The sequence below is a fragment of the Dasypus novemcinctus genome, chromosome 23, assembly GCF_030445035.2.
Source record: "Dasypus novemcinctus isolate mDasNov1 chromosome 23, mDasNov1.1.hap2, whole genome shotgun sequence".
In the NCBI taxonomy this organism is placed as follows: domain Eukaryota; kingdom Metazoa; phylum Chordata; class Mammalia; order Cingulata; family Dasypodidae; genus Dasypus; species Dasypus novemcinctus.
Genome location: NC_080695.1, coordinates 10,748,069 through 10,774,768, shown reverse-complemented (window position 1 = coordinate 10,774,768; position 26,700 = coordinate 10,748,069). Strand labels below are relative to the sequence as shown.

Here is a 26,700-nt window from a genome sequence, read left to right as displayed (position 1 = left end):
AACTAGTTTAATTGCTATGGAAATTGCATTCCCACTCCCATCAATTTATCCCCGTGGCCTATTCAGAACACGGTTTTTTTTTTTGGTAAATAAAAACGGAGTCCGACTATTTCTTTGCCAGGACCCGCTCCCCTGACACGGCCATCCCCCAAAAGTCCTGACCTTCCCAACAACTCTCTCCTTCCTGTAGCGGTCCCCACAGCACAGAGTGCTTGCTTTTTTTTTTTAAAGATTTATTTTTATTTATTTCTCTCTCCTCCCCCCCCCCTCCGTTGTCTGCTTTGTGTCCATTCACTGTGTGTTTTTGTGTGTCCGCTTGCATTCTTGTCAGCAGCACCAGTAATCTGTCTTTTTGTTGGGTCACCTTGCTCAGCTCTCCGTGTGGGCGGCGCCACTCCTGGGGGGGCTGCGCTTTTTTTGTGTAGGGCGGCTCTCCTTGCGGGGTGCACTCCTTGCACGTGGGGCTCCCCTATGCGGGGACACCCCTGCATGGCACGGCACTCCCTGTGCACATCAGCACTGCGCGTGGGCCAGCTCCACGCGGGTCAGGAGGCCCTGGGTTTGAGCCCTGGACCCTCCATATGGTAGGCGGACGCCCGATCCGTTGAGCCACATCCGCTTCCCTAGAGCGCTTGCTTTCTAACGGGCATATCGACCCCCAGAGGGGCAGGGCCGGGGAGGGGGGCCCTCCTCGGAGGCTCCCGTCAACCTGCTCTGCCTCCGCGGCCGCTTCTGGTTTCAAGCACTTGGCGGTACGACTGCCCTAACTCGGGGCACGGCGACCTCAATCTGCCCTTTTAAAAGAGCATTCACTTAAAACAATTACGCTAGCACCTCGCCACTTAAGGATTCTGGAGCTCCAGCAGCTGTGAGTCGTGAATATGCCCTTTCTGCACATTCTGTTTTTTTTTTTTAAAAAAGGAAACAGAGGCAAGGAAAACACACTAAAATGGTATTAGTAGTTGTCTTTAGGTTGCACAGTTTTTCTTTTTTTCCAAGTTTTCTATAAGCCTATATTGCATACAAGTAGAAAAAGAAGTTTGAAATAGTATATACAGACATATAATATAGAAGGTAAAATGTACTTTTTTTTCTTTCTTTCTTTTAAAATCGGCTCCCACTAAAAGAAGCGACACTTAAGAATTTGGCTTTTAAAACAAGTACGAAAATGCAGACAGATGAAATAAACTCCCAGATAAGCTTAGAAGACCAAGACACTTAAATTTCTGCTAACTTTATCATACTGATAATGTGGAATCCTCTGGGGAAAAAAGGTCATTTTGGATAGACAAGTCCTCTTTAGCAGAGATAAACATTTACTCTTAAAAAGTTACTGACTTTAAAATGTTTACTCTTTTTCACGTTATCTTACTAAAAATACATCCTCCATCCCCAACATGGTCTCTCAGATTACAGTGAACATAGTGAAACTAAAATTCTTAAGGCTGAACAGATGAAGGCTACAAAGAGTTATCATCAAAGAGTTGATGAAATGATTTATTAGAAAAGAAACACATAAACACATGCAGCATATCCCCAAATATCAGCACTACGGTGCAATCCTTAACACTCAGAAGTGTGTCTAAGACACATCACCGGAAGGTAATAAGCTTATAGAATTTATTACCCCCAAATTACGGGCTGGATATGGCATTAGGATTTGATGGATTTACAGTTGGTACACATGTGCTCCAATGCTAGCTCCACGGCACACAACTCAGGGGTCCAGAGACAAAACTGCACCTGGTGCCGTGCAGGCCGTCAGCCAGTACTGCCCAGACCACCGGGCACCACACAGGCCGTCAGCCTACTGCCCAGACCACCGGGCACCACGCAGGCCGTCAGCCCACCGCCCGGGCTACCGGGCACCACGCAGGCCATCAGCCCACCGCCCAGGCCACCAGGTGCCATGCAGGCCATCAGCCCACCGCCCAGGTCACTGGGTACCACACAGGCCATCAGCCACCGCCCAGATCACATGGCGCCACGCAGGCCATCAGCCCACTGCCCGGGACACTGGGTACCACACAGGCCATCAGCCCACCGCCCAGATCACCTGGCGCCACGCAGGCCATCAGCCCACCGCCCAGGTCACTGGGTACCACACAGGCCATCAGCCACCGCCCAGATCACATGGCGCCATGCAGGCCATCAGCCCACCGCCCGGGCCACCAGGTACCCATGCAGGCCATCAGCCCACCGCCCAGATCACATGGCACCACGCAGGCCATCAGCCCACCACCCGGGACACTGGGTACCACACAGACCATCAGCCCACCGCCCGGGCCACCAGGTGCCATAGGGGCCATCAGCCCACCGCCCAGATCGTGTGGCGCCACGCAGGCCGTCAGCCCACCGCCTGGGCCACCGGGCGCCATGTGGGCCATCAGCCCTGCCTGGGCCACCAGGTACCACGTGGGCTGTTGGCCGACTGCCCGGACAGCCGAGGCAGTGGCTGGGGCTGCAAAGAAAGGCTTGAGTCTGGCCAGGAAGAGACAGCTACAATTCTGGGCGCTAACTGCGATTAGCCAAGTTTTTAGACTTTCCTCAGCCATCTCAAAACCATTAGCCTATCTCCCAGGGCCAGAAAAGGGAGGCAGAGAGGCTCTGCTCTTTCCATTTCCTATTTACTCGCCATTCTAGTCAAATGGTGAGCAGGGAAAGTGGTCCAAACCAACCCCTACAAACTAAGAGAAATTTCCCATACAGTCCTTCCTTCACGGAACTTCTAGCTCCAAGGGGCAGGAAGGGGGAGGGATGGACAGTGACTGGGTCCTGCGGACATGACAAGGGATAACGCACAAGAGGAGGTGGGAAGTCAGTTCCGATGGGGGCAGCAGGTGCTGAGGGCTGAGGTCAGAGAGCTGCAGGGGTGGGGGCCCATGGGCTGACTATAGGTTTAGGGGAGCCCTTGAGGGGTCTGAGCGCATGCTCCAAACATGTGAATTAAATATAAATCTAGGCTCAGACTGGCTGTGGTGTGAAAGTGAAAGAGACAGGATGGGACGGTGAGATGGGTTAGGATACCCCATGGACAGCTTCTGGGCAGGGGGCAGGGGAAACGGAGAGAAGTGGGGGCACCCTCTACTCTGGGGAAGGAGCTGCCGGAGCTTCCCAGCCGATGGCCCTGTGGAGGAGGGGCAGGGTAGAAAGCTCAGGCGCCTGGCCCCCTTCTTGCCCGTGGGGCTCCGGGCCCGGCTGGCTGCCCAGACCCTCCCTCCATGCTGGCTGCTCATGGATACCCCCTCCCAGGCTGGCTGCCTATGGACCCTCCCTCCAGGCTGGCTACCTGTGGACCCCCCTCCCAGGCTGGCTGCCCGTGGACTCCCCTCCAGGCTGGCTATCTGTGCACTCCCCTCCAGGCTGGCTACCCGTGGACCCTCCCTCCAGGCTGGCTGCCCGTGGATAGCCCCCTCCCAGGCTGGCTACCCGTGGACCCTCCCTCCAGGCTGGCTGCCCGTGGACTCCCCTCCAGGCTGGCTGCCCGTGGACTCCCCTCCAGGCTGGCTATCTGTGGACCCCCCTCCCAGGCTGGCTGCCCATGGACCCCCCTCCCAGGCCGGCTGCCTGCAGACCCTCCCCCCCGGGCTCGACAGCATTGGCCTCTGTGTCCCCACCCCTCGCCTGGCAGCATGCGCTGACCACAGCGCAGCCTTACTCAGAACCGCCACAGACACCCCCGCCACAAATCTTACTGGCACTTAAATAACAGAACAGAAACGATCTTATTTTAGAAAAGCCATATTTGCTGGACTGATACAATCTTGTAAGTCATGGTGAGTAAATACTAGGGAAAACAACCCGACACGGAAGGCAGAACCGTAAAGCGGGAAGAGAAGCCGCGGGGCTCCAGCCGTCAGGCCTCCTACCTCTCGGGCCCCCGGCCCAAGCACCTCGGGTGACCACGGCTCCCGCGAGGACCCAGAGGATGAGCAGGGGGGCCCTGGGCCTGGCCGAGGGCGGCAGGAAGCCAGCAGGCACGGGGTGGGGGCCAGGGAGGGGTTGGGCACGCCTGGCGGCGGGCGTGCGGGGTGGGGGGCTCGGGACCTCAGCCCCACCCCAGAGCCCCTGGACTCGCGGTGTCCGCACCCAGCTCGGGCAGCCCTCGGGTGGCCTCCCCACGGGGCCCGGCGCATACCCGCAGCGGCGGCAGGCGACCACCCTGCGGGGCCTGGGGCGGTCCTGGCCACGGCGGCACTCACGGGGGACGAGCTCCTCGGCCAGGGGCGCCTGGGAGGACAGCCATCCTGGCCACGGGTGGGAGCTGAGGGACGCCCCCTCCGCCAGCCCCCGCCTGGTCCCGGCCGCGGTGTCCTCCTGCCCTGAGGGCAGCGGCCTCCAGGTGACTCCCGAGCTACTGCAGCGGCGGCGTGGCGGCCTTTCCAAGGACACAGAGACCTGTGCTCAGGGAAGAGCGCACGCGCCACCGCGTGTCCTGGGGCTGAGCCGGGATGCGGCCTTCCTGGGCCACTGCTACGCGCAGAGGACGCGCTACTCTCCTCACTTCCCCAAACTGAGGTATCACCAGGGCTGTCCCTTCAAGGCTCTTAGCAGGCCGTGACCTGATTTTCATTTATTTTATAGTCTCGGTGTTCTGAGAGATGAGGCCAGAAACGTTTCCAGAGTACTGCAGCCATTTCCGGCACCTTCCGGGACTTTCTGGAGCACCAGTCCCCCCCCCCCCCAGGTCTTTCCCAGGTGTCCTGATTTTACTACTGGGCCCTCCAGTTTTGCCACTGGCCGTAGAACGAATCTTCTTGATGATGCTCACCTCAGACGAGGGCCACACCCTGCCGACTCTCTCCCCTCAGGCGGCTGACAGCACGCAGCGCCGAGGGATCTCTGGAAGGCGAAGGCCTCCGGGGGCCGCTCATCCGCTGGAGACCCGCAGCCGTGGGGGGCGCCGAGCCCCCGGGACGCCTCCCGCCACTGGCTGCGGCTTCGCCTCCTCTGTAACCTGCCCGTGTAGGCGCTCCCCCCGGGGCCGCCGCCACCGCCGAGCGGCCACCACGCCTTCCGCCCGCCTCCCGGGGCCCCCATGGAGGCCTCCCAGGCTTCCTCCTCCGGGAAGCCCAGCCCCGCCCAGCTCTGCGCTGCCCGCACCCCCTCCGCGTGCGCGGTTGAGCCCCGGGCCACGCCCACCCTCCTCCCGGACCCTGGGGACACCCACTCCTGCCGGGGGACGAGGCACTTGCTGGCTCTCCCTCCGTCCCATCTCTCCTGCGCCCCCCAAACCACAGCCTCCTCTTGCAAGTGGGGTCCTAGCCTGAGCACCATGTCCCCGAAAAGGCTGTGCCTCTGCCCCGCGCACTGTCTCCTCTGGAATCACACGGCAGTCTCCTGAAGCCTCTGAAGTCACGCTGCCCAGCTGCTTTCTGCGCTGTGGCCGTCTGTCCGTGTCCCCGCTTTACAAGATTTACAAGAGCCGAGAGCGTCTGCCTGCTCACACTCTGCGTTTCACACAGTGAGCTCGCAACCCGCGTCGGCCAAAGAAAGTAAAAGCAACGGTGTTAGCAACCAGGGGGAGGTGGGGGTGGGGGGGTGGGGGTGGTGTGTGTGTGTGTGTGTGTGTGTAGCAGAGGGTGACAGCTCAGCTTCTGTGTGTGTCTCTGTGTGCGTGTGTGCGCACGTGTCTGTGCGTGTGTGTGTGTGTAAGGAGCAGAGGGTGACAGCTCAGCTTCTGTGTGTGTGTGTGCGCGTGTGTGGAAGGAGCAGAGGCTGAGGCTCAGCTTCCATTCTAGGGGTGTGTGTGTGTGTGTGTCTGTGTATGTATGTGTAAGGAGCAGAGGGTGACAGCTCGGCTTCTGGGTTTGTGCGTGTGGGGAAGGAGCAGAGGCTGAGGCTCAGCTTCCATTCTAGGTGTGTGCGTGCATGCGTGCGTGCATGCGTGTGTGTGTGTGGAAGGAGTGGAGACTGAGGCTCAACTTCCATTCTAGGCCCCACAGAGGCCCAGGAGCCAGCAGATCCAGCCCAGAGCTCAGGAGATGGACATGGGGATGGTGACAAGGGACCCGAGGGCCCGGCCAGCCCAAGGCGGGTACCTGGTGGGGCGGCCGTACAGCACTGCCCGGGGCCTGCCCGGGGGCCGGAGGGAGAGCCCCTGGGGGCACGGCATGATGCAGCCGCGAGCCCACGCCAAGGAGCTGTCTGAATGCCAGGCTACGAGAAAGCACGCGGCCCTTGGCACCCAGCCGTGCCATCTGCGGGCACTCTCTGGAGACGCAGGGAGAGCACACAGCACGAGGAGGACTGCACGGCGCCAGGCACATGAGTTTAAGACTCAACAACATGAAACACTCTTATTCTTCGATACCTATGCATGTAAGAAATGCAATAGAAAGGACTTAGAACTACACCCCGAGTGGCTGCTTCCCAAGGAAGAGATATGGGGTGACGAAGGGGGACACGGAGAGCTCAGCCTCGTCTGCAATGTGCTGCTTCTCTTCCTTAAAAAAGGACTTGAGAAGTGTAACCGCAAATGGACAACTGTCAGTTCTCAATGGGCGCACAAGCACTTGCTCCTCTCTTTTACTCTTCTACGTTCTTAAAATGCCTTACAAGATAGATGGTCTCACTTAAACAATTTTGCGCTCATTTCAAGATACCCCATGCGGGGGGTGGTTGAGGCTCGGTGGACGAATGTCCGCTTCCCATGTACCAGGTCCCAGGTTCAATCCCCGACACCTCCTAAAAAGAAAAATGCCCGGCAGGTCACCAAATGCCCGGCTGGTCGCCAAGGCCCCGCCGTGACGGAAGTGGCTGAAGCTGGAGGCCAGCTGACCAGTCGGGCACCTGCCATCTTAGCCCACTGACCATGGGTCCTGCCTGAACTTCAGCTGGCCACTACATCTGACCAAGGCTATTCAGACTAATTGGAGGGAGAGCTGGGCTTGTCTTTTCACACCCTCTGTGCTTGGAGCTCCCATCCTCTGGACAGGCAGCTTGGGAAGCGAGGAGTAAACAAAGCCCTGCTAGCTGCTGGGCCTACAGCCCTGACGGCTGGCGAGGGCCTGGAGACCCCGAGCCCAGCGTCCCGCCCACCGCAGGTGCCACGAAGGTGTGCTGTCGGGTGACCGGAGCCTCGGCTGCCTCAGGCAGGGGACGGCGTGGCGCTGGGCCACAGGGGGCAGCCTGCCCCACCACGACCAGCAGAGACCCCCAGGACTCCCCCTCCCCCCAGATGCCTCACAGAATGGACGGTCCCTCTCTTGCACGTTGACAATGATGGACTGGGGGGTCCGCGAGGGGCCCAGGATGCAGCACTTCCTTTCCGCCAGGAGAAGAGGTAAGCGCTCTAACATGTCCCTCTAAATTCTCCTAACAGTCTGGGGAGGACAGATGCCTGTTTCACAGTGAGGAGCTGAGGCTCACAGGGCAACTCGCTGCAGCCAGGTGTTTTTTTCAGGAGGCACCGGGGATCGAACCCAGGACCTCACACACGGGAAGCAGGCGCTCAACCGCTGAGCTACACCTGCTCCCCCAGGGCCTTTTAAAAGTGAGGGACCATCATCTCCCGGAGTCCCTGGTTTCGCATCCAGCTCTCCTGTCCCTGGTTTCGCATCCAGCTCTCCTATCTGTTTGCCTATTCGTTTTGGCCCGATTACTTCTCAAGTGTGGAGTGTGTACCAAACACACCGAGAGGGGCTAAGGGTAGCACAGTGAACAAGAAAAGCACCTGCTGCTCCCACACAACATGGTGTGTCTGCTCAGTGTGGCTGGGACAGCCCCCAGCAGTCCAGGGCGCCCTGGGCACCCCGCCGACCAGGGACCCGTGCAGTTGGGCGTCACCTGGTCTGCAGGCCTGGCACACGCCAAGCGGGAGCCCGCTGTCAGGGTGTTTCTTCAGTTTGCTGGACATTCTAACCAGTTCCACAGTACGACAGAGCGAAGTGAGACAAAAATGGTGGGGAGAGAGAGACGAGTGATCGCTGCACACAGATGGGGAGACCAGGGCATGTGCTGCAGAGCCACCACAAGGCCAGGCCGGAGACCAGGGGACGTTCTCTGCGGGCGACGGGGCCCACAGGGCTCATTAGTTACAAGCGCACAAGCTGTAACCGCCTGCGGGGGAAACCAGACAAACCCTTAGCGGGGGACCAGCATCTACGGCGCCAACCAGGGCGTGCGAGCCTCCAAGCCTGAGGCTGAGAGGACGCGCCTCCTTTCTGGGCTTCGGTGGCTGTGCTGGGCCCGAGTCTCATCGGGATCATGTCTACACGGGCTAATCTAAGCCAAAGGCGTTCTGGGAAATAACTGGCCTGTTTTCTTTTAAAATGTTAGTGTCATGAAAGCCCAAGGCAGGCCGAGGAGCTGTTCTAGATTAAGAGATGAAGAAAACACTACAACGAGATGCAATACTTGATCCTGGCCTGGGGGATAAAATGCTAGGAAGGATGCCACTGGGACAACTGACAAGTGGTATAGGGGCTATAGATCAGACAGTGTTGTCACAATATTAAAGGCTGTGAAGTTAATAAGACTAGTTGTGTAAAATGTCCTTTAAAAAGGAAATACACACCTCAGAAAATAACCAGGGGAGAAAGGTTCCACCATATCAGCCGTCCCCCAAAACAGATCCAAGGAATATGCAGGAAATCTAAGGGTCCTTTACAAACAAAACCAGTGTCACACAGGTGCTGGCTCATCCCAGCACAGCACTGACACGGAAGGAGACCCAGGAGCCAGGGCAGGTGGGCGTCTGTTCCTGTAAAGGGCCAGATAATAAATATTTCAGGCTCTCGGGTGGGCTCTGCCTCAACTAAGCTGCAGAGAAGGCATTAAATGATTGGGCGTGGCTGTGTTCCAATAAAACTTTATTTACAAACACAGGAGGTCGCAGAGTCTGCCCACAGGCTGTCATTCGCCCCCTGGGCTAAGATGTGGCAGAGACTGGCTTGCAGGCCGCCCCCCCCACTTTCTCCTCGCTCCCGGCACGGCCCCCAGCCCCCGCCCCCCGGGGGCAGCCAGCAGGGGAAGGGAAGGCCCAGACACTCCCCCATTGGGCCCTCCTGCTGCCTGCTGGGTGCCGAGGGCTGTGGCCCGGAGGGCGGCCGGAGGGCCGGGCGTCGGCCCCGTCCAGGCAGGCCCGTCTCCCAGGCACCACTCGAAGGCGGTGTTTTCCGACCACCTGTCAGAATCACCAGTTTTGGACTTTCCATGAGCGAGATTTTGGAATGTACCCGTTACAACAGCTAGCAGGTTACAGAAGATCACGTATATAAATTTACTCAAACCAGTTTTAGTGGCTGCCAAAGAAGCCAGCCCTGGCCTGGTGGGACCCACGGCCTCGGAGGGAGACAGACAATAACCACACTTCCCGCGGCCGCCGGCCACCGACACTGCGGGCCGGGAGCGCCGGCAGCCGCGGCGCGCGGGGTGTGCGGGTGCGCATGCGCGGCCTCCCCCCGCCCCCGCGGGCTAGACGGGCGCGCACACGCCGCCCGCGAGGACTTCCACGGCCTGGAGGACGCGACCCGAGCTACCAAAGCGGCGTTCAATGGGCAGCCTTCGGGGGCGCCTGCTCGCACCCGCGCGGGGGTCCCGCCGAGAGGGGCCACGGAGACGTCTCCAAACCCCCTCAGGCCTGGAAGCGCGTCTCCTCTCGGTTCGGCGTCCCGGCTGGCTGCCGGCTGTCCCCTGGCTTCAGGGTGGGCGAGGACGGGAAAGCGGGGCGCCTGTCACATGGTCACCAGAGGCAGAACCAGGACAAGCACAACCAGCGCAGCCGCAAACGTTTAAAAAGGGCTTCGGGACGGCCCGGCCGCGCGATGTCACCTCACACGCGGCTCGGCCGGCGGCTTCCTCGGGGGCCCCTCGGCCCTGCCGGCCCTCGCGCTCCCGCTCCCTGGACGCGCGCCGCGGGCGTCGCGTCTGCTCTGAGGAGGTGACGCCCGGGCTCCGCGGCTGTGAGGCGGCACAGGCGGCAGTTTAAAAAGTGAATTAAACTAGATAAAATCTACAGCTCAGTTCTTCAGCCACAGGAGCCACACCTCAAGTGCTCAACGGCCACGTGCGGCTGGCGGCTGCCGAACTGGACAGTGCAGACAGGAAACGTTCCTCCCATTGCAGAAAGTTCTGGACTCCCCAGTCAGGGGCGAGCAGGCCCAGAAAATCTCTTCACGTCAAAATTTACCAAGAAAAATATAATTGCTAAGGAGATTAAATATTCAATAGCAACTTCCTAACAGGTTGGGAGCCGAATTTGAGCTATTAATGTTTCCTGCTAAATTCGGAATCCCTCCACAGGGAGGTGGCGATTCCAAGGGAAAGTTCTCGGCCAGCCAGGCGAGCCCCCGGCCCAGCTCGGGGGTGGATATTTATGTTCCCAAGGGCAGAGGTAGAGGAACACAGCTTTCTGCTCTGGATTTTCCTTTTTAGGGAACTTAGCAGCCTCCCTGCCTGTTTGCTCCGTCCCTAGCATCAGATTTCACTTCAGCATTCTTTCGATGTAAGCTCCGGAGCGTCTACGTTTACAGACCACCCTGTGCCCACGGCGCTCCGGCCTGGCCTCTGGTGGCCTCTAAGCGGCTCCGGGACCCCCAGGAGGCCCTGGCCATGCGCTGCAGGGCAGAGGAGCTTTGGGAGAGGTTTTCCACGGACACCGGGGGCTGTTCGCAGCTGGCCCCACGGGTGCCCCGGCAGCAGCGCCGTCTTCACCGCCAGGCTCACAGCTCCAACTTCGAGCTGCACCATCAGTTTTTGAATCCCACGTGCTGACAGAAAACAGTGTCTCTGGGTAGCAGAGCAAGTCCGTGGGAGCGAGTGGCCCATGGGAAAGAGAAGAAGCAACTTGTGTTTCTTGACACAAAGCCCCAAAAGTGAAGCGTGGAAGCGCCCGTTTCCCTGGTGGGAACGGACAGAAGCTAAGTGTACCTTATGGGGAGCACTGCTTTACTAGAGGAGGGGCAGAGGAAATCATAGGGTGCGGATCAGGCTGGGGAGGGGAGAAGGAGGGTCATGTTTGTTTTTAATGAACCTAGAAAAAAGTCGCGTGAAAAATCCCAAACAACAAATACTTCCCAAGGGCACGCTTTGTTACTGACACGACTTGAGGACTTCCACACGACACCATTCTCCACGCCCGGCCCCTGCGCTCTCCTGCCTCTGGGCGCCCGGACCTGCGCTGGGGGGACTCCACCGGAGGGCAGGGAAGGAGAAGGAAGCCCACCGGCCACAGGCAAACAGCGGAGGCGACGACAAGGGGAACAGGCACTCCTGATAGAGTCGAAAATTGGCTGTAGTTATAAAAATTACTAAAGTCAGTCAAATTACATCGCAAGATGCTGATAAGGCTGGGTGCCAATTACTAACTTATGTGACTTTTACGTTTCTATAAAAATAAACTGTCACTAAGTTTTTATTTTTTGGGGTTTTTTTTTTAGGAGGTACTGGGGATTGAATGCAGAATTCGTACATGGGAAGCAGGTGCTCAACCACCAAGCTACGTCTGCTGTCCAATGAGGGTTGGTTGGTTGGTTTTGTTTTTAGGAGGTACAGGGGATTGAACCTGGAACCCTGTATGTGGGAAGCAGGTACTCAACCATTTGAGCTACATCTGCTCCTGTCACTAACCTTTTTTTTTTTATCACCTCCCTCCCCCCGGCTTTTTTTGCGTGCTGTCTGCTCTCTGTGTCCATTCCCTGTGCATTTTTCTGTGTCTGTATTTTTATTTATTCCCCCCCTTGCAGCTTGATTGCTGTCTGCTCTGTGTCCATTCGCTACGCGTTCTTCTGCATTTTTGCTTTTCTCCCTGTTTTTGTTGCATCACCTTGCTTAGTCGGCTCTCTGCAGCGCTTGCGGGCCGAGCAGCACTCCATGACGCCCAGGCCGGCGGCTCTCTGCAGTGCACGGGCGAGCCTGCCTTCTTCACAAGGAGGCCCTGGGACGTGAACCCAGGGCCTCCCATGTGGTAGACGGGAGCCCAACTGATTAAGCCACAGCCGCTTCCCTGTCACTAAGCTTTTAAAACATTACAAAAAAAGTTAAGCCACATCAAAAAGTCTATTCCTATAAAATATTTCTATTTTTAAAACATGACTGGGGGAAGCAGATTTGGCTCAACTGATAAGAGTGTCACATGGGAAGTTCAGGGTTTCAAACCCCAGGCCCCCTGACCTGTGTGGTGAGCTGGCCCACAAGCAGTGCTGATGTGTGCAAGGAGTGCCGAGCCACGCAGGGGTGTTCCCTGCGTAGGGGAGCCCCAAGTGCAAAGAGTGTGCCCCTCAAGGAGAGCTGCCCCATGTGAAAAAAGCACAGCCTGCCCAGGAATGGTGCCATACACGGAGAGCTGAGGCAGCAAGATGATGCAACAAAGAGAGACACAGATTCCCGGTGCTGCTGACAAGAATACAAGCAGACACAGAATATACAGTGAATGGACACAGAGAGCAGACAACTGGGGAAGGGGGGAGAAATAAATAAATAATTTTTAAAAATTAAAATCTTTAAATAAAAAAACCCACAAACATGACTGATTGGGTTCAAGGACACCCAGATTAACTAGCAATTGGACTTTAGGGAAAAATATACTTTCCTTTCTCAAAATGTTATTCAACGTGAACATTACGAATGCTCAAGAAAGCAGTAAAGGGAAATGGACTTTGGCCCAGTGGTTAGGGCGTCCGTCTACTATATGGGAGGCCCACGGTTCAAACCCCGGGCCTCCTTGACCCGTGTGGAGCTGGCCATGCGCAGTGCTGATGCGCACAAGGAGTGCCGTGCCACATAGGGGTGTCCCCCGCGAAGGGGAGCCCCACGCACAAGGAGTGCGCCCCATAAGGAGAGCCACCCAGCGCCAAAGAAAGTGCAGCCTGCCCAGGAATGGCGCCGCACACACTTCCCGTGCCGCTGACGACAACAGAAGTGGACAAAGAAACAAGACGCAGCAAAAAGACACAGAAAACAGACAACCAGGGGAGGGGAGGGGAATTAAATAAATAAATAAATCTTTAAAAAAAAAAAAAAGAAAGTAGTAAAAAGTAGCACTTGGTTTTACACACAGTGGATCAGTCTAAATTAGATGAGAACCTCAGACTTTTAAAGGTCTTCCTTGATCCTGAACTTTGAGAAGGCTGAGGCTGTGCCGTCCTGGCCGGGGAAGAGGCCGCAGTGGGGAGGTATAGGGCTGAGCCAGTGCTCCGGGAACGGGAGATGCGGCGGCCTTCCAGAGAAGGAAGGGCATTCCAGGAACACTTCGAGGAGCAAGGCAGTTCTCACGGCCCCTGCCTGGGAGCCCCCCGCCCCCCCCCAGGGAGCCTGTGGGGTCCAGCGATCTTCTGGCTCAACGAAGACGTGACTTCCCTTTCCCTGCGCTGACACCTGCTCAGACGTGCAGAAGCTGGGGCGGGACAATGCGGCGTCCTGGCACAAACCGGGGCTGTGGCGCCAGCGGTGCTGCCAGGGTGTCCTCCGTGGCCGTGCGCTCCCAGCTTCACTTAAGCATGTCCTGGATGAAGTAGAACAAGGTAACTTTTACTAAATCCTGCTCCTCGAGCACACATGAAGGGACAAAACGGGCAGGCGTCTATCACACCCCGAAGCTCAGGGCGGTCGAGGAGAAGCTCCGGGTCGCTGTCTGAGCTGTCGGCTCCACGAGCTGCTCTGTTACGGAACACCCTCTCTTTCCTGGGAAGAACAACTAGAGGAAGATTATAATTCAGGTTTGGGTATCTGGCACACATCTTAGAAATGAAACGAAGGCAGCCTGTCACTTCCAGGAAAACATTTGCCAATATTTATGGCCAACCGAAAAGTTCAAGCTTTCAAGTGAAAATTTCCATTTGGAAAACTTGTATCCACCACCTAGAGCTTGAGGGCCTCCCATTACTTCAAGACTTTCCTGATGAAATCAGTGGGGATATTAACACATGCGATTTTCTTATATTGTCTACGAAAAATTATCAACGTTCCAAGATCTGCATGGCTCAGTCAACATTGTCCCCAGTCACCAATGCATGATGTTACAAAATCATGCCTGGGAAACGAGTCGTTCAAAGCACAAGCTGGGTCAGTGGATTTTAATGTAACAGAAGAGTCTGCTGCTGTCCCCGCTGCAGCCAGGCTCTGCCCCGGTTTTCGGGGAGGGCCCCGGGGGTCTCCTGCCTCCAGCCCATGCTCCTCGTGCTCTTCAAGGCAAGCGACAACCACAGCAGACTTGGAGCAGAAGCTGCTGGGTGCCTTCTACTAAACCAGGCAGTCACGGGATTTGCAAACCACAAATATACTATCACGCCTCAATTTTTCTGTTTGGGAAAATTGTTTTTTTTTTTTTTAGGAAAAACACAATTTTAATAGGTTTATTATTGCTCTTTTTAGAAGACTGTTGAGTATCCTTTTAAATTTCTCAGGTGGCAAATAACAATAGATATATCCCACATGACAAAAACTCTCTGGGGATCTCAGCTATGTTTAAGGGTGTTCGCAACCAAAATGGAAGGCATCTGCCCCAAAGACGCTCGACGACGCTGACACCTGGGGTGGCCGGGCGGGGTGTCGAGGAATGCAGCGCCCTGCGTGGAGCACAGGCAAGGCTCTGCCTTCCTGAGCTTGGCTAGAAATGCTACTGATGCCTAAGGGCAAAAAAGCTGCCTCTTCGTCAAGGCAGGTACGGCGCATCCACCTTCGCCATGTCCAGGGACAAGCCTTGCTGCCCGCTGGCCGTTCCTCGTGGGGCAGGAGGGCCCACGGCAGCCAGCAGGACACGTGACCGGCTGCCGGAACTGCTGTGTCTAAGCAGAGCGCAACAGGCCCTGCCTCGTCTTCCCCGGCACCGAGGCGAGCAGACGCTGTCCACGGGCTAGAGATGGGCTGGGCACGGCTGAAGGGACGGGCCGCGGGCCCAAGGACGACAAGCCCAGCGGGGACGGGGACACCTGCACCCCCGCTCGGGCCCCCAAGAGACCCAGGCCCTGCTCTCTGCGCACAGGCGTGCTGGCATACACATGCAGCTTTCCTGCCTTTGGTTTTAATTAAGCAGCAGTACTTTAGCAGAAAGGCCTGAAAAGTGGCAGCAGCAATGAAAATCACACAACCTCGGAACAAGTCACAATACGATTTTCCGGGAAATCAAAGTAAAAGCATTTTATATGATCCTCTCATTTTAATATGAAATGCTTTAAATGTAGGGTAATTATGGAAATGAGGCATTGCTATAATTTCAGTCGTCATTAATTTAGCAAGTTTATCCCCTGACATTCACAAGATGCAAAAACAGCAAACAGTAAATTACTATACAGCCGAAGCAAATGCTTTAGTTTCATTTCAGCACAGTTTAAAATGTGACTGTCTTTTCTAAAAGTATAAAATATGAATACCATTATATGCTTTTAACACCTACCAATCCCATTCTTCTATCGATACAGCAAAGGCTTTCATAAGTTTATTATAAATTCAACACATACATGATAAATATCCTTTTTATAGATTGATTTTTAAGCCTTGATATAAATTTTTATAGGAGTGATAAGCTCAAATAGTTCAATGTGAACTATGTACTAGAAACTGGCATATATTTTTACTAGCCAATGTAATAGCTTCCAATTTGCTAGTCTCCCATAAACCCTTTTAAAGCAGGCTTTTCACAAGACAGGAGTCTCACTGTCAAGACATGTGACACCCAAGAACTGCCCACTAGCAAAAAAGCAGGCACACAGCACGGATTTAGAGAAGAGGCAGCGTTTCCGTCACATCTTGAGCGGAACAGCCAGCTTGCGCGGACGCCTGGCTCCTCCACAAGCAGCCCCACCCTGCTGCCCACCTCGGCGTTAGAGCACCGGCCTCCGCCAGGCTCCCAGACTCAAACCCTTGTGCCCTCTACTCAAACCCTCACCATTCAGGGCATGCCTTCCTTCAGAAGACCTCCCGGCTAACCCACTCCTCCCACCCAGGGCCACCGTCACCTCCCGAGCGGCCTCCAGGTCCCACCTCTGCCACTGACGGGTGCACGTCCTCCCTGAATCACTGCCCTGCCATCCTCCTCCCGCACTGCAGACGGCTGCTCTCTACGGGGCAAACAGAGCGAGGTGGCCTCGGCTCACATCTTCCAGCTCGAGCCACGACAGCAACAGCTCTGACCTGACATCCTCTCTTGTGCCAAGGGCAAGGGCCCAGCTCAGCACACATGATCCCTGGACATCTCTTTTGACCAAGGCCTTGGGCTCCTGCTGGATTGGGAAAAAGGCAGGGGCGAGACTGGGGGAAACCCTGGAGGAACAGGGACCACTAACTGCCTCTGGGGACCCTGGGCAGCAAGGCCCGCAGGGAACGCTTGTGGTCTTCACCAACTCCCAGGTGTCTGCCGAGTAAATTCAAAATAAGTTCAATCTGGGAAGCGGATTTGGCTCAACAGATAGACCCACGTGGGAGGTCCAGGGTTCAAACCCAGGGCCTCCTGACCCGTGTGGTGAGCTAGCCCATGCACAGTGCTGATGCGCACAAGGAGTGCCATGCCACGCAGGGGTGTCCTCCACGTAGGGGAGTGCCACGCGCAAGGAGTGCGCCCCACATGGAGAGACTGCCACGCGAAAAAAGCACAGCCTGCCCAGGAGTTGCGCAGCACACACGGAGAGTTGACTCAGCAAGATGACGGAATAAAAAGAGACACAGATTCCCAGTGCCACCAACAAGAATGCAAGCAGACACAGAAGAAACAGCGAATAGACACAGTAGACAACTGGGGTGGGGGGAAAGGGGAGAGAAATAAATTTTCAAAATCTTTAAAAAAAAGTTCAATCTGATAACTAATTGTACGATGGCTAATAATTAACCCACTCTACTTCAAGTGACCAGTTGGACATAGTGATGAGAAACTAGGCTCCGTAAGTTTTTATAGGGCCTAAAACAATTATTTACGTAGTACAACGTTTTGGTGGTTACAATGAAGTTGATCGTGACGCACGTGCAGGAGCTGTGACCCGCACGCCTGCCGCGCACAAGCTCTCTCCGCAGGCACCGTGATTCAGCACCAGCGACAGAGGTGGCAATGAATTCACAGGCCGAGGCACTCGGAAGCTGCTAACATTGCAGACAGGGAGACACCTGGCATTTTCTGGCCTCTTCGTGCAAACATACACCAATGATGAGGGGACTGGGGCAAAAACATTGAACCTGAATCTGATCAAACGTCCAGCTCCAACACCCAACTTACAGGCGTTACAGGGGAGAGGGACATACTAACTGGACATCACAGGAATACTATCTGCAAAATCCAGTCTGTGGGAAACTCTACGTGACAAACGACCCTGTTTCTTCAATGAATAAACTACAGAGAGAAAAAGAGAGAGTGAGCGTGGACACATCAACCAATCACAGTGTTTACATGGTGTCTGTTCTGTAATTGGACCCTGATTCGAATAAATACACTGTAAAACAAACAAACAAACATCAGGAGACAGGACGGCCAAGCTGAACACTGGCTATTCAACGATGGCAGGAAACTCACTTTTTTGGTATGAAGAGGAAATTGTGGTTAATTTTTTAAAAAAGAATCCTTATCTTTCTGAGAATTTTACTGAAATATTTATAGACAGAATGATATGGCATCTGGAATTTGCTTCAAAATAAATGGCGGGAGGGGGGCAGGATAAGTGGGGAAGAAGATAAAGCACACTGGGTCATAAGATGATAACTGTTGAAGCTAAGCAGTTCATAATACTATAATATTTTTGTATAAATGTAAGTGTTTCCATGATAAAAAAAGTAATCAAATTCATTGCAGAAAATCTGGAAAACACAGAAATACAAAGATAAAAAAAGTTCCCATCAATCTTACCGCTTGAAGCTAGAGCAAACAGTCATAAATTTTTTAAATGTAATTATTCAAGTAATGCATGTCTGTTTTAGATGTGTTAGGAAAAAAGACTGTAAAAAAAAAAGTGAAAGGGCCAGTAAGCGGCCATGGATCTTTTTTTAAAACTCACGTTTTTAGCATTTAATTCAAATTTCAAATGAAATGTTATAGAGATCTACAGTTACATACATACACACAAACCCACAAACCACACCCACCTATAAACAAAAAAGGCTGTCTACATTTTCCCCTTACACCAAGCTGACTGGGTTCACTTTAGGAAACCAAGCTAAATCAATGACTTGCCTCTCTCCTACAGAATCTGCAAACACACTGAGCCATTAACTCATCCATTCGGTAGACACAACTCAGGGGCTGAGTTCCCACTTCCAGCCAGTCCTGTGCCCTTGGGATTAAAGGTAAACTCTGGGCCCTGGTCCTCAAGGAGCCAGTAGTCCAGACAGAGTGCCTGAGCTGTGGCCCACAGGGTCCTGCTGGCTAGCTAACCTGAGACACAGGCTAACTCAAGTCTCACTCTACTCCCCTCTGCCCAGAAGCTGAGTGTGGCTTTGCCACACTGCCACCCTGGTGCGGTGTGAGATTAGCTCCATACTGGGTTCCAAGTCATTTTTTTCCCTACGGATAATTACAAGTATCAAAGCCCTTGAAAGATTTCCTTCTAGTAACAAGCAAGGGTAAATCCCAGGGTCCCTCTAACCGCATGCAGCCCTGAGTGGGAAAGTGAAGGCTGGACGGAGCAGTAGGGACGGCACAGGGCAGTGCGGGGTATGTGCAGACACCACCCGGGACGCCTGTCACCCAGCGTGGGCTGGTGGCACAAAGGCCACGGACAAAGTAAGCTATGGGAAAGGCCACCACCATGCAAAATCTCCAAGTCTTGGGCAACTATTGCCAGCAAATATTAATGGTAAAACTGTTTGCCAAAGCCACCCCCCCCCAAAAAAAAACACCACACAATAATTACGGCCATGCTCTTAAAGCCAGTAATGAAATTCCCATTTGGGGGTGACAACGATGTATGCGGTCGGCTTCCTTGCTCTGAATTAAAATTTCCTGATTACTTTCAACACGGTAGGCCAAAGAACTTGACCCAATTCTCAAAAAAAGTTTACAACAGCCTGTTCTACACACATGGCTGCTTGGATTTAAGTTTTCTAAGATAAAAGACAACACAAAACCATTCAAACTGCTAAACCGATCTGTGCACCTGCATTGACAGTTCCCAAGCGCACACAGCTTCCCTCCGGGACAGGGGGCACAGCCATGGTGGACTGCCTCTCCTGCCCTCCGCCCTGCTCTGGTAAATTGTGCTTTAGTGCCACATGGCTATGGCTCGGCAGCACAGCCAAAGTCAGATAAAAACAGACTGGCATGGCGAGGAGAGGCTCCGGGCGCACCTACGGCGCCACATCAGCAGGTGGTCCAGCCTGCCAGCACCACCGCAGCGCTGCCTGCACCCCAAGGCACGCTCCGTGTCCCCATAGCACTTTGCAAGGCTCGGCATGCACCAAAATCTTGTAACAACAGACGGGGCTGGCCGATCAGCGGAGGATCGGAAGTTTTCCTTCCCCTCGAGTTGAAGACAGCATTAGTGGGAGAGTCTCATTTGAGATTCAGCAGCGAGGCCCATGCAAACAAGAGAACCCAAAGTCCACGCAGGGGCACGAGCAGGAGCAGGATCCCCAGGGGCCTGGGGTAAGGGGAGCTGTGAGTGACCCGGGAAGGTGTCGAATGGCCGAATGGCTGAGGGAGCGGGTGATGGGGCTGTCATCAGGCTGGCTTTGTGACCAGATGCATCCTGATTTTACCGAGATGCATTTGGAAGATGCAGGCACACTCTCCCTTGCAAACACCAAGCAGGAGGAGTCACTGCTGAGGCTGCAGGGCGATGATTCAACACAACGTTTCAACCCAGGCACGCCAAGACCCCAGAAAGGAGAGGCGTTTCCAGAAACAAGCCTTGGGCCCTGGGAGCTACCAGCAAAATTACCCTGGACTCCGGGTGGTTATAAAAAAGATGATTAATTCCACGCTCCAAAGACAACTCGTGAACATGAAACACAAAACACGCTGAGAAACTGTAAACACTAGTGAGGCCGTTAGAAGCGGTTACTAAACAGAAAGAAAAGAAAGTGCCTAAAGAGGAAATGAGCAATTAGACAGGCTTTCTCCCAATCCACAAATCTTGAGAAAGCAAGGGCAGGGGGGTCAAGAAACTGCCTGCGGAAAACCGGGAGAGGGGGATGCCTCCTCACCGGGCACAGCGGGCGCACGGCTGGGTGGCACCCAGGCGTCCAGCAGACACAGCAGGGCACAGCCTTCCCGGACGCCCGCCCTCCCATTTCCCCTTCCTGCCGGTGTGTGGGGGGGGAACCCTAATGGTCCCCAAGCGCCTCTGCCACGGCTCAGGCCCACCCCGGACCCCGCGCGGGGAAGGCGCCCGCTCCCGCTCCCGACCGCCCTTTCCACGGCGCCGGGGGCCGGCACTTCCTGCCTGGTCCCCCTGCCTGGGGATGTACAGTCGTCCAGGGGTCCTGCCCCTGCATCTGTCCCTGACCCTCTGCTGGGGACTGGGACCTGCTCCTCAGGGTGGGAAGGTCCCACCGGAGGGCTCGGGGCTTTCGGGAGGACCCCGCACCCTGCCCCAGTGACCCCCTCCCACCGCCTGTTGCAACCCCCTCTCCAACATGCGCGCCGGGGACGCCACCGGGGCCTAGGTCGCCGGAGGTCCGTCCGGAAGCCACCGAGGCCAGGTCTGGGCTCCCCGGGGCCGGGACACAAGGGGTTGGGGTCACACAGGGGTCGGGGTCTCCCCGGGGCCGGGGCACACGGGGTCGGGGGCACACTGGGGTCGAGGGCTCCCTGGGGCCGGGACACACAGGGGCCGGGGTCTCCCGGGGGGGTGGGGCACACGGGGTCGGGGTCTCCTCGGGGGCGGGGCCGGGGTCCCCCCGGGGGCGGGGCACACGGGGCCGGGGTCCCCGGGGGCGCACTCACTGCTTGGGCAGCTGCAGGGCGGGCGCGCCGCGCCGCTGGAAGGCCCCGTCCACGAAGACGCCGTTCTTGCCGAGGCAGCGCAGGTAGAAGTGCGGCTCCTGGAAGCTGAGCTGCAGGTGGCGCCGCGAGATGAAGCTCGACAGGCCCATGCTCAGGTCCACCGAGCCCTGCGACGAGTTGCGGCCGATGGTGACGCTCGGCTGCCGCATGAGGAACTCGAACTCGCGGCCCTCGAGGCGCGCCAGGGCCGGGGCCGGGCTCTGCCGCACCGACGCGGCGGCCGCCACCAGGGCCGGGGCCGGGGCCGGGGCCGGGGCCGGGGCCGAGTCCGAGTCCGCGCCCGGGGCCGGGGCGGGCGGCGGCTGCGCGGGCGGCGGCGCCGGGGAGCGGGGCGCGGCGGGCGCGGGGGCCTGCGCGGGCGGCGGCGGCGGCGCGGCGGCGGGGAAGGCGGCGGCGGCGGCGGCCGCGGCGCACAGCACGGGGCTGCAGGGCGCCGAGCGCAGCGCCAGCAGGGCGCGGGCGCCGCTGTCCTCGCCGACTTCGGCCATGTTCGCGGCGGCGGGCGGCCTCCGGCGGCGGCGGGCGGGGCGGGGCGGGGCGGCCGCGGGGCGCCGGGCGGCGGCGGCGGCGCGCGCCGAAACCCGGGCCGGATCGCGCGGCGGTTGGAGCGGAGCCGCCCGCCCGCCCCGCCTGCCCCGCCGGCCGGACCCCGGGCGCGCCCCGCGCCCCGCTCCCTCCCCCCGCCTGATCGAGCCTGAAAGCTGCGATCTGGGGTCATTGGAGAAAGGGACAAGTGACCTCGGCAGTCCTGGGCCCCACTCGCTCGTCCCCCAACCCTGAACTGTGATCCTGCTTCAGGCCCCAAATCAAGGATTTTCATTCTGTAATCAGGGTCAGGGTGGCGTGCGGGTGTTCGAGGCCCACCGTTCGTTCTGGGCATAAAGGGCGCGGACGCAGGTTCTCAGGGCCCCGGGCGCTCCCAGAGGTCTCGGCTGCCAACCTGCTTCCCTCGGCCGGGGCTTGCGGCCAGGTGCCCCCGCAAAGCTGAAGATGTTTGCCCATTTCGCTCACTTAATACATAGTGACGGAGGGTGCGAAGCTGGACATCGTTCCCGCCCTGGTGGAAGACACAGGCTTCGTCAAATCCTCCCAAGTGAGGAACGACCCCTGCGGGACGGGCTGCGGGAAGGGCCGCCCGGTGTCCTAGGAGTGTAGGGGTCTTCGGCCTGCCAGCTTGCCCCCTCTCCAGACCGGGTTTGAAGTGGATTTAACCCATTGCCCCATTATTATATATATGTAGAGGGATATATGGATTGAGGTGTATTTTTATGTGTAGATACAAACGGGTAGGTTTGGGGGAGGCAGGTATCACACTGTTAAGAGAACCTGTAACTAAAGGGCCTACTTGGCCCAGGAAAGTGAAAGTGGGGTCGGGGTCACGTGCCTAAGGAATGGCCCTGGAGCTGGGGGCTGCGGGGCACGGCCCTCCAGCCAGGGAGCAGCAGAGCAGGGACAGAAAGCACCCTGGGTGGAAGGGAGGGAGCGGCTGGGTTGTCATGGAAATATCTGGGTCTGATCCCCAAAGCAGTGGACAGCCACTGAGGGGGTTTAAGCCAAAGGGGAGCAAGCAGACCTCAGATTAAAAAAAATAATAATACATCACTCTGGCTGCCATGTGGGGCCAGATTTAGAAAGGGGTCAGAGCGACCTTGGGAGGCCAGTGAGGAGTTAGATGACCTGGCAAGAGCACCTTGAGGGGGGATGTGGACGGAGGAGGGACCAAGCTGTATTTCCCTCTTACAGAGATTCCCACAGCGCCTCCAAGGGTCTTTCCTGCGGGTGGTCAGAGGTGCCTTTGGACATCTCGACAGCAGGTCTGGCTGATGACCGGAGGCGCGTGATGTGCTCCCAGGCACCTCAGGCGTCACTTACTCTTAACTGTACACATTTATGCACAAACTGATGATTCCAAGAGGAGCAGGAAGTGGCACGATAACCACCCCGAAGAGCGCAAAGGGCAGGCTTGCCGCGACCTAGCAAGCCCGGGGACCTGTTTAATCATTTGCAATTCCTTTTTCCTTAAATAGTAAGTCCTAGGATGGATTGACAGCTCCAACAGAAGGGACAAGAAAAGGGACAAGAAAACCACTAAGGAACCAAAATCTGAGAGACCGAATTCTCCTCCCACCCCCTCCGGGTCTAGAGGGCAGGTGGAAGCTCTTTCATGAAGCACTTGCTCAAAAAAATCAAACTAAAAACGAGCTCGCAAGGGAAAACCTCACCAAGCATTTGGACTCCCACAGTATCCAGTCTTACCTTGCTAGAAGCCTATGTGCTGGCAGCAGAGAGAAAAAGGAACAGAACTCCAAGGCACTCAGCTATCAGCAAGAAAACCACACGGCATCCAGAGGGGACTTTTAAGGTGGTGTGAAAGAGGGGCAATAAAAGACCTAGAGGAACGATCCGTTTTAAGAAAGAAGGCAAAAGGTGGGAACAGATACTTTGACAAAGTATATATATTTATCTATCTTCCAAAAATTACAATTTAAAAAAATTGATGGGGGTGGGGGGTGGGGAGTAGGGTATATGGGAACCTTAGGTTTTTTGATGTAACGTTTTGTGTGATCTATTAACTTTAAAAAAAGATAATTATAAAAATAAAGCTATTTTATTTTGCAGGGAAAAAGAAAAGATATATGGATGGCAAAGAAGCACACGAGAAGGTACTTCATTGTTAGAGAAATTAAAACCATCATGCGATAGCACTACCCATCTATTAAAATAGCTAAGGTAAAAATAACGGGAAATACCAGAGTGTTGGTGAGACTGAAGGAATGCAAAGCGGTACTGCCACTTTGGAAAACAGTCCAGCAGTTTCTTAAAAAGTGAAACGTATACTTGCCATATGACTAAGAGATCCCATTCTTAGGTATTTACCAAAGTGAAACGAAAACTTACATTCATACGAAACCCCGTACACGAATATTAATTGTGCTTTTATTCATAATCACCTCAAACTGGAAACAACCCAAATGGACCTCATCTGGGGAAGGTAAAACAATCTTTGGTGCCTCCATGCAGCAGAATACTGCACAGCAATACAAAAGGAACAAAACACTGCAATACATGACCCTGTGGATGGATCTCAAATGCACTGAAGCAAAAGGCTTCATGCTGTATGATTTCTTTTCTAGGACATTCTGGAAAAGGGAAACTGACAGGGACAGAAACAGATGAAGGGTTTCTAGGAGCGGGAGGTGGGAGGAGAGGTTGCATTGGGCACTGGGGGTTGGGGAGAAGGGTGTGACAAATCCAGTTCTCTAGCTTGATTGTGGTGGTGGCTATCTGTGCATCTGTCAAAACTGGCAGAACTGGGCACAAAAGAATGAACTTTATATCAATCATACCTTAATTTAAACTTTTAAAAGAAGTCACTACAGAGATTGTGTTTGTAGCCCCGAAACGAGGCTCTAAAACTGTGCTGTCCCATTTGGAAGCTACTAGTCACATGTGGCTGCTTTAATTGATTCTTTAATTAAAGTTAAATGAAAAATCCGGTTCCCCAGGCCCGCTAGCCTCATATCAAGGGCGTGGGGCTAACGCGCTCGAACTTTACAGACACAGAGCCTCCCGGTGGTTGCGGAGAGGGCCGCCGCCCGGGGCTGCTCTGGCCACCGAGACCGAGCGCGCGGCGGCCACCGCCTCGCCCCGCTGTCTTCCAAAGCCGAGGGACCGCGTCGCGCGCCACGTGCCCGCGCGGAGCACCTGCCCAGACCTACTGAAGAGTCCTGCTCTCGTCGCCGTTCCTGGATAAACAGGCACCGGGTGGCGGCGTGCAGGCCGTCACAGTCCTTACCTCTCGCAGTGACTGCACCTGAAAGAAGCGGGGAGAGGCCGAGGGGGCGCCTCCAAATCCGGCGGCCGCCGTCCACGTGCGAACGGCAGAGCCTGAGCGCATGCGTATTTGGCGCACGGGGATGCCAGACCATCCTCCCGCCTTCCCACCAACCCCTTCCCGCTCCCCTCCGCGAATGTCACTTCCCGCTGCCTCCAGGTCCTCCTCGGAGCCTTCTTGCCTCCCTCTACTACTTCTGGCCGTTCCCATCACAGTGGATGGGTCCTGGGACCCTAACTGAAAAGAACCACACTTCTGTGTCACTGCAGAAGACAGACACCGAAGAGTGTGTGTGTTTATGCACAGACTAGTCCCGCTGTAAGTGTTGCCTTACCCACGTGAGACCAGCTTGCAACCCCGAGTGGGAACCCTCTTCCTCAGATTGCCTGGGATGGCCAGCTGGTCCGTCCAGCTCCCAGTTAGAGTGCACGTGGAGTTCTTTTTTTTTTGAAGTACTGGCACTGGGGATTGACCCTGCTAGAAAGACAGCTGCACCTGTAACAAAACAAAAGCTCACCCGATTGTGGAGGAGAAAAGAATTTTATTAACAATCTTGCAAGATGGGCACTAGACCTGGATAAAAAGGCCGGTGCGCCAAACAAGAAAGTGATATTTATACCCTAAACCTAAGGAGCAGGTCCCTCCCCTGCTCCCCACTGACTGGGTTTCAGGGGTTACAGCGTATCTGGGACGTCTAATTCACGGGGTTCCCACTCTGATTCTCCCTCCCCTGTTCCCTACACTCCTGGGGGCTGGGTGAGCTCAGCGCCTCTTTCAACTCTGGCATGCTTTTCAAATCTGGCACCACTTTCAGTACTGGCCCTGCTCCCAGCACTCACCATTGGCCCCCCTCATTTCAGCGCCACTTTTCAAATTCTTGGTGCGCCAAAGCCACTGGATCCCCTACCCTCCTGTCCTCCAACTGTAGAGCCAGCTCTGGCTTCCCCTTTATATGAAAATTAAACTTAACCCTTTCCCACAAACCTGGGACCTCATCTGTGGGAAGCCAGCGCTCAACCACTGAGCCACATTGGCTCCCCTTGAGTTGTTTTTGCTGTTTTTTGTTTGTTTTTAAGATTTTTAATTTCTCTCTCTCCCCTTCCCACCCCCCCAGTTGTCTGCTCTGTGTCCATTCACTGTGTGTTCTTCTGTGACCACTTCTATCCTTATCAGCGGCACCAGGAGTCTGTGTTTCTTTTTGTTGCATCATCTTGTGTCAGCTCTCCATGTGTGCGGCGCCATTCCTGGGCAGGCTGCACTTGCTTTTGCGCTGGGCAGCTCTCCTTACGGGGCGCACTCCTTGCACATGGGGCTCACCTACGCGGGGGACACCCCTGCATGGCACGGCATTCCTCGCATGCATCAGCGCTGTGCATGGGCCAGCTCCACATGGATCAAGGAGGCCCGGGGTTTGAACCTTGGACCTCCCATGTGGTAGACAGATGCCCTATCCATTGGGCCAAGTCCGCTTCCCTGTTTGTTTTTGGGAGGCACCGGGGACTGAACCGGGGACCTCCCATGTGGGAAAGAGGCGCCAGGCCGCTTGAGCCACATCCACTCCCCAATACGTATTTCTTCAATGCCAATTCAGGAACGATACAGGCGACACTGACACCACTGGAAGCTTGTTCAGACCAAAGCACGGGTAGAAAAATCCTTGAGAGAATACCCTGTGTTGGAGCGAAGAAAAAGGAGACGTGCCCAAGTTACTAGTCTATCTCTGTGTCACAGATTACTCCCAAACTGAGCTTACCGCTGAAAACAAAAAGCATGTATTGTCTCGCAGTTCCCGGGGACGGGGAGTTTGGGGGCATTTGGCTGGGTGGCGGCGGCGGCGGCTTTCTCGTGAGGTTGGGAGATGTCGGCCCGGGCTGTGTGGCCTCGAGGCTTAACCAGGTAAAAGGCCCTCCCCGTGGGCCTCGGCCCTCACCGTGGGACCTCGTGCCAGGCCGCTTGGGGGTCCTCACAGGAGGCGCCGTGCCGTTTGTGCCGCAGCCTTGGA

General features: G+C 55.8%; 1 protein-coding gene and 1 long non-coding RNA gene across 2 annotated transcripts in view; one reads left to right on the top strand and one right to left on the bottom strand.

Moving 5' to 3' along the window:
• FOXK1 (forkhead box K1) overlaps positions 1 to 21,353 on the bottom strand; it is an 80,512-nt gene extending 59,159 nt beyond the window's left edge. The window contains exon 1 of the mRNA XM_004453946.5: positions 20,804 to 21,353. Within this exon, the coding sequence (XP_004454003.2) occupies positions 20,804 to 21,351 (548 nt within the window). The 5' untranslated portion in view covers positions 21,352 to 21,353. The remainder of the gene's footprint in view (positions 1 to 20,803) is intronic.
• A 212-nt stretch (positions 21,354 to 21,565) lies between these two features.
• On the top strand, positions 21,566 to 24,363 carry LOC111763092 (uncharacterized). The gene is made up of 3 exons (XR_002796033.2): positions 21,566 to 21,956; positions 22,891 to 23,290; positions 23,483 to 24,363. It is a non-coding gene; the product is annotated as an uncharacterized lncRNA (long non-coding RNA).
• The last annotated feature ends 2,337 nt before the right edge of the window (positions 24,364 to 26,700 follow it).